This window comes from Clarias gariepinus, chromosome 19 (assembly GCF_024256425.1).
Source record: "Clarias gariepinus isolate MV-2021 ecotype Netherlands chromosome 19, CGAR_prim_01v2, whole genome shotgun sequence".
Lineage (NCBI taxonomy): Eukaryota > Metazoa > Chordata > Actinopteri > Siluriformes > Clariidae > Clarias > Clarias gariepinus.
The window spans coordinates 2,085,194-2,092,715 of NC_071118.1; the positions used below are offsets into that span (position 1 = coordinate 2,085,194).

A 7,522-nucleotide genomic window follows, 5' to 3' on the forward strand; every position below is an offset into this window, starting at 1 on the left:
ATAGTTTAGATTCCTTCTTTAGAAATTTACTGAAATCAATGTGTGTGTATAATAAGGTTTAGCTACCTCCAAAGACCTCATTGGTAAAGTTTTTATTAACATGATGTGGATTGCAGTGCAGAAATTGAAATCGGCCAGCAGATGGCGCTCAGCGGGCTTTCGGTCTAACCTAAAGAGTTAAACGTTAATTAAGAAAGCGTTTCCCATCTCTACATTTTAACAAATTAATCATCGGCGTTTACGTTTCACGCTCGCAGCTTTTTAAACCCTTTATATGTGTGTAAATTCTGCTTTTTTGAGTTTGTTTTTTTTTCTTTCCCATCCTCCAGTGATCATGTGACTATACAGATTATTTGATTGTAATTTTAATAATTGAAAATAACTACAGCAGTGAAGACGTGCTGTTAGATTCCTGTTGAACGGGTACGAGATGATCACGTGCACATCGTCTGTTCAGTCTTGTCTTTTTTTGTTTGTTTCTCCTAATAAATAAATAAATTTAAAAAATATATATCTATAAATACTTATCAGCTCTTTGACAGAACTAAAGTGATTTATGATTTTTGTTTTTTTGTTGGGAATTTCTGTACTTGTACCATAAATCTATTTTGCTCTTTGTATCACTTGTATCATTTGTATCAATAATAAAATATTTATATGTCAAATGTAAAAAAAAAAGGTAACTTTATTTACAATTTTTGAAAAACACAAAAACATCATTATGACGCCACAACATCAGACAGGGGAATCTGGCGAATCGAAACTGCTCAGTTGCGTTTGTATTCACGGTCTCTCCATTTTTCTCTCTCTCTGTCCCTGTTGTTTCTGTCTCTGTCTCGGTTCCGGTCTCCGTCTCTCTCTCGCGGTCTCTCCTTCCCCCTTTCCCTCTCTCTGTTCTCGCGTGCTCTCTGCTCGTCTTTCCCTCTCGCCTCGTCTCTACTCGTTCCTGTCCTCCTTTCGTCCCTCTCTCTGTCCCTCTCTCCCCTCCGATCCTCTGCTGATCTTTCCCACAAGTTCTTCGTCTCCGGCGCCCCCTTCAGGATGTACTTCTCATAGCCAGCGTCCTCTTTCTCCTTCTTCACGCTCGCGCCAGCGGTCGGGTGTGACGGGTCGGTCTGCACTGTTCGCTTTTCCTCTTTCGCTTCCTTCTTCTTTTCTTTTTTCTCCTTCTTCTTTTTCTTCTTTTCTTTTTTATCTGGTAAAACAGATCATGTGACACGATCACTCCTCTGAATCGTAATGCTCTCCATAAATGAATGGATGGAATGGTATAAATTATTAAACGATCAAAGGCTCACCTTTTTTTGGTTTCTTTATCGGTAAGAGATGCTCGTCTTCCGATTCCGACTCGGACGAAGATGCTAGTTTGGGGGCGCAGCCTTCCTCCCTGAGGCGTTTGGTGATGTCGTCGATGTCCTCTGAATCTTTGGGTGGACGGTAATTAGCCACGTGGTCCACACGTAACGTCCGCCCTTTGATCTGCGGATGAAAAAGTGGTGACGTGAGCACATATTTTCAGTGGAATGACCTTTTAATACATTTACTACACCTACACGTGGAGCTCTAAACTATCTTGAGTTTGTTTAGAAATTATAATTATATCAGGTGACATAACAGATATGAGCTGTGCAGTAACAATGTAGCCTTTTGTTTATTTTTGTTTTTCGTTTCATTTTAATCTTAAGTTAAATGTTTTATTTGAAGTTAGTTTGTATTTATTTAGTTTAGCCTTCATTATTGTTTAGTTTAGAAAACTAATAGCATGTTAATAAAGCATTGAGTCTGTGTTGTAATTATGAATGAAAAGCCGTTACAGCTCATATAGACAGTCTATTTGGCCGAGCCTGAGGTAACTATACAGCAAAAATGTAGGCTTTGTTTCATCGCAATCAGCCCATGAAAAGAGAAGATGTGGTATTTTGAAATTTAAATGGAATACGCCTCTTCTAAAGTCATTAGTTTATCTCAAAATTCAACAGATGGCGCTGTACCTTTTATTTACCTCAATTATAAGTGTACAAACTAAACCCATCTGTTACACGAGTTTAAACAAAATGTAGTAGAGAAAAAGAAAAGAGGAAAAAATTAATAAGCTATCAACTTTTTTGTGTGCTAATTTATAAATCGCCTTGTGATTTTTAAATGATTTAATACATTTATAACCGCTGTGCCCCGGGCGATCAGTCAGTGACTGGAATTGGCTGGTTTTCAGTTTGATCAGACATGACCGATCAGCTTCGGAAATAAACCGATTTTGTCTCCTGCAACAGAAACATTTTTATGGTCTTGCATTAACAAAAGTTGCTCACTTTAAAAAGCCTCTGATTTGCCTTTTTTCTTTAAACTTTGTGACTGAATTAGCCATTACATACTCTTACACCAGTCTCAAAACACCAGGTGCACTAATTAGTCTCACAAGGCGTGTTAGAAGCAAACCTGGAAGGATTTCAAGCAGTAACGCTTCACCGTTTCTTTATAATCCCACAGGTGGCGCTCTAAACTATTCTCCACACTGGCATCACGTGTGGTACAAATGAATTGTTTTTCAATGTCTGTTTAAAAACAATAACTATATCATAAAGGAGATTCAGTAACAATGTAGCCTTTTCTTGAATTTAGTTTGAAGCTAAATGTTAAACTCATGTATTTAAATGCGCCGTTTGGGTTTTTAAGAGAGAAAAAATAATGTTATAAGAAACGGGCTACATTTACCCAGTCTCTACCTTAATGCCGTTAAGGTTATCCACTGCCAGAATCGTGCTTCTCTGATCCTCATAGCAGAGAAAACAAAACCCCTTGGACTTTCCCGTCTTCTTATCTCGCACCAGGTTGATGTTGGCGATCTCTCCATACCTGACACGCAGAGAGGAGACAGAGTGAATGAGTTGGATACTTTTGTTAATGTTACCTTCACAGTAAGAAGACATCTGGAACATTTACAACAAATAGCAAACAGGACGTACTGTGAAAAAACACAGACGATGTCTCCTTCTGTCAGCTCGTATGGAAATCCACCTACAGGTTAAAGTCGAAGAGAAAGAAATTATCATTATCATAACAAGAGCAATTAATCCACATTCTTAAAATAGGGAAGCACTCCTATCTTCACCAAAATATAGAAGAGCTCCGAAGGTGTCCTAATTATTTAGGAGTAGCAAAGAAATTATGTTCTGGCAGAGACGCGTGCAGAGGGGAGACGTTTTAGTAACGCTGGGTGACACAGAGCTCATAAAAGTTACATTTGGACAAAAACGTAATCCTTTTTGTGACAGATTATGTGTCACTGCTTAATCAAAGAACATTTCATACTTATTTTTTCCACATAAACTGAGGTATCTTCTGCTTTACATTTTTTATTAACAGCAAAAACATGGATTTAAAACAGCTATGGTTTGGGTTTGTTGCCAATAAGAAATCAAACTTTGTTCTTACAGCACCTCAGATCACACTACGCTGTGTGAAAGCAACGAAAAACAACCTGCATCGCTCGTTTCTTTAATATAATATAACCATCCCAAGTGCCGAAGAGGAGGCTCGTGTGTTCCTTTTGGTGCTCAGCAGTGGCTTTTTCATCTGATTAGGATAACGTCATGGAGCCGCGAGTCCATGCATTTATAAGTTTAGAGTAAGACATAAAAGTTATTTATGAAGCTTCCCACTAGGGCTGAAACGATTCCTCAAGTAACTCGAGTAATCTAATTACAAAAAATGGTCGAGGCAAAATCTTCTACCTTTAAGCTTCTTTTAATTAATTTTAAAAGCTTGCGTTATTTTTTTGTGCAATTATTTGTTTGCCATGACATAGCGCTCTTCCAGATGCAAGCTGCCACTTAACACGGACGAAGAAGAAGCGCTTACGTCACCCCAAGAAAGTGGAAGGAGAAACAAACAGTTAGCTGTAAAAAAAATCTCTGGCAAGGAGGCATTTTAGCGCATAACATTGTGCCTTAGTTTTTTCAATACCTAAAGTCATTTGAAATAATTTTTTTTAGTTTTGGCATCTGAGTAAAGGCTTTACAATAAGAATGCATGGCACTGTAATGCACCTAATTAATCTCAGTCAACTTTAAGCTGTTTCTTGTACTGTATTGTGAATAATGACAATGTTTATTTATGATAAAATGCTGTATGCATTTACAAAATAAAAGTAGATTTTTCTAAAAAGAAAACCAATTAATCTTCGTTTCTCATATATTTTACATTGCTTTTTAATTAAGCTAAATTACATTTTATCCGAATGCTCGATTACTAAAATATTCGATAGCTACAGCCCTACTTCCTACTCTTACTTTCAGCAAAGGAGTAGGACAGCTCTTAGGAAAGCATCACGCCAGGCTGCACGTTATAGTGAGTGTTGACAGGTTTTTGTGGTTTTAAATAGACTCGTCTAATGATTTTATCCTAATCAGATAACGAAAACTCCAAGAGCACAACAACGACTCGTTTAGAAGCTCACGGAAGAACCCGGAACAACATCTAAAGAAGTGCAGGCCTCGGTTATGGACGGTGTTCATGATTCAACACTAAGCAAGAGAGAGACTGGAGGCAAAAATGCCATAAATGGGAGACTTCCAAGGTGAAAGTTACAGCTAAACAAAAAATGGTATTCATGGAGACCAGGGCAGGTATTTACTCAGAGTCTCAGAGCCACTCCTAAAAGTTAATGTAGGACTAGTGGATTAATGGTGCACACTGTCGCCTTGCATCTGCAGGGTCCGGGTTCGATTCCCACCTCGGGGTGTGTGCGCATGTGCATGTATTTTGTCTCACCGATAAAAATCCACGCGCTGTCCTTGTACTCTGAGTGCCAGGACACCGAGTCCTTAATGCCGAGATGAGCCTCTCTCTCATTCAGCTCATTAATCAGCTTCACTTTGGTGAGAGGACTGTTTACACAAGGGAGAAAAGACAAAACACACACACAGTTAGCCAGATATCATGCTAGCCAGATAGCACAGATGAGCTTCTAATTATTATTATTATTAGTAGTAGTACTATTATTATTAATATCATTATTATTATAAGTTCAACCACAACTTATAAACTAGTCTAAGTGTTTATAACAACCTATAAACACTTAGACACAGCGTTAGAAATAGACTATTAACACCGTAACACGCTAAAAATGCTACTTACTTCATGGTCGGTCTGTTTTTTTGAACACACACGGATGTACTTCCGGCGGGTGTATCATTATTAACTTCCGGAATAACTTCCTGGAAACAACGTCGTGCAATTTAACGTTCCGGATCGAAACATAAATGAAACATAAAAAAACAAACACCCTGTATATGTATTATAGAATTTAACAAATACATTATTTTTTATTCATTCTTTATATATAGACAGTTAAAAATGTATACACACTACAGGAAAATAAAAATTGTTTGATTTATAGCACTGGGAAAAAAGGGAGAGAGACCACTGCATTTACTCCTGGAAACTTCTGGAATGTCATGAGGAAGACAGATGGTCACAAACCATCAAGCAAAGCTTGAGCTGTTTGCTTTTTTTTTTTTCTTTAAAAAAAAAATGGTATAAAGTTACCCAACAGCAATGTGAAAAACTGAAGGAAAGCCAAAACACATGAAGGCTGTAACTGCAAATCGGGGATATTCTACCAAATACTGATTTCTTAATGTTATTTAGCCAAAGCATTAACACGATTTGTTTACAAATTACAGTATTTGCAATTACAGCGTTTGGCAGACGCCCTTATTCAGAACAACATTAAATTTATATTTCATTGTACATTATACACAGTCGAGGGTTAAGGGCCTTGCTTAAGGGCCCAACAGGGACAACATGGCAGTCATGGGATGTTACCCTAGTACCTTCTGAACTGTTCCCCTGATTTGAGTTATTAAAGCTCTGCCAATACTGCACAATCTTGGGTTAATAATAGTATATAGTTAACAATAGTTATATTTAGAATTTAGGAGAAATATTGTGAGCAGTACACAAAAAGTCATACATTTCACAAAAAATTTAACAAAACTGTTTATGTCACCAATACATGCACCTGTAAGAAAAAAACATAATAAACTGATTATTTTGCAGTGGTCTCTTATTTTTTCCAGAGCTGTATAGCATATTAATATGCTATATTATATATTAGTATATAATATAATAAGAAGAACATTATCATACTATTATCATGAGATTATTATATATGGCGGCATGGCGGCTTAGTGTTAAGCACGGTTGCCTTGTCCTGGACACCTCCAGGTCCTAGGTTCAATTCCCGCGTCCTGGTCTGTGTGCATAGAGTTTGCATGTTCTCCCCGTGCTTGGTGCGTTTCCTCCCCCGGTCCAAAAACATGCCGGTTAGGCTAACTGGCGCTCTCAAATTGCCTGTACAGTGTGAATGTTGACCGGAGGTCCTACCACAGTCGTACAAAATGGAAATACATACAATAGTTAAATTACACAGGTTCCTAGAAGGATGGATGGCTTATCATATATATCAATATTAAAATATTTATACAAAGTTTTTATTTTCCTGAAGTGTGTATACATTTTGACTGACTCTGAATATACTGTACATATAATTATAGGACTACATTTTTTATTGATTTGTTTTCACTTTTGTATGGATTTTTTCTTCATATTCTTTTTCCATTTTTTCCCCTTCCTTTGCAGACAAAATCCAGACTTCCAGCTCCTTGTTTCATTCTCTCTTTTTTTCTCTTCTTTTCCCCTTTCTTTAAATACATACCTGCTGTCTAACCTTGTACATACAGATGAATGTATATTTACTGTTCATCTGTTCATCAAACTATTTCTTAGACATGTAAAGACGGCTTGGAGTTGGGGAAGGGCGAGTGACGGGTATAGGGGGTTAAGTGGGTGAGGTATACTGTATTAGGCAGCAAAAAACTTTTTTCCTGGAGTTGACGTTTTGAAAGCAAAATAAAATGGGCAAGATTTGGGTTACTTTAACGATGGTGGCAAAAGGGGGGCCCTATTCAATATTAGTTAGGTGGTCCAAATGTTATGGCTGATCGGGATAAATTAAGGTTGTACATGTCCTGTGGACCCGACATGTACTTGAAACGCACACTGTTGTTCATTTTGAATTTTATGATAAAAATCGGTAAAAATGATGCTACATGGATAACTATAAGCTAGTAAAGTGATTCCCCACGATACTGGGATACTGATCAGAATGTTATGGGTTCAAACCCCAGCATCACCAGTCTTTCACTGTCATTATCTGTTCCAGGGGATCTGTATCCTGGCTAACACTTGTGCTCTGACCCCAGGTTCATAACGTGCTGTGATATGCAAAAAAAAAATAATAATAAAAAAATCACTGTGCTCTAGGGTATATGTGACAAATAATTAGGGCCCAAGCACTATGACATCAATCCTATGTCATCATACTGTAGTGTCTGAGGGCCCTTTTGTTCTTCTAAGGATTAGTTTACTTTTTTTTCGGCATCCGGGACTTTTGGGGGTCTTAAGATGCTCAAAAAGTCATAAAAGTCGGCAGACAGATTGGAATCTGCTGCCATTAGGA

General features: G+C 37.6%; 1 protein-coding gene across 1 annotated transcript; it reads right to left on the reverse strand.

Moving 5' to 3' along the window:
• Positions 1-669: 669 nt before the first annotated feature.
• On the reverse strand, positions 670-5,186 carry rbmx2 (RNA binding motif protein X-linked 2). The gene is made up of 6 exons (XM_053478088.1): positions 5,137-5,186; positions 4,771-4,886; positions 2,964-3,015; positions 2,724-2,853; positions 1,299-1,479; positions 670-1,195 (listed from the first exon to the last, which is right to left on the reverse strand). Exons 1-6 carry the CDS (start codon positions 5,139-5,141, stop codon positions 768-770), a joined length of 912 nt encoding a protein of 303 aa, XP_053334063.1. The 5' UTR covers positions 5,142-5,186; the 3' UTR covers positions 670-767.
• Positions 5,187-7,522: the final 2,336 nt, after the last annotated feature.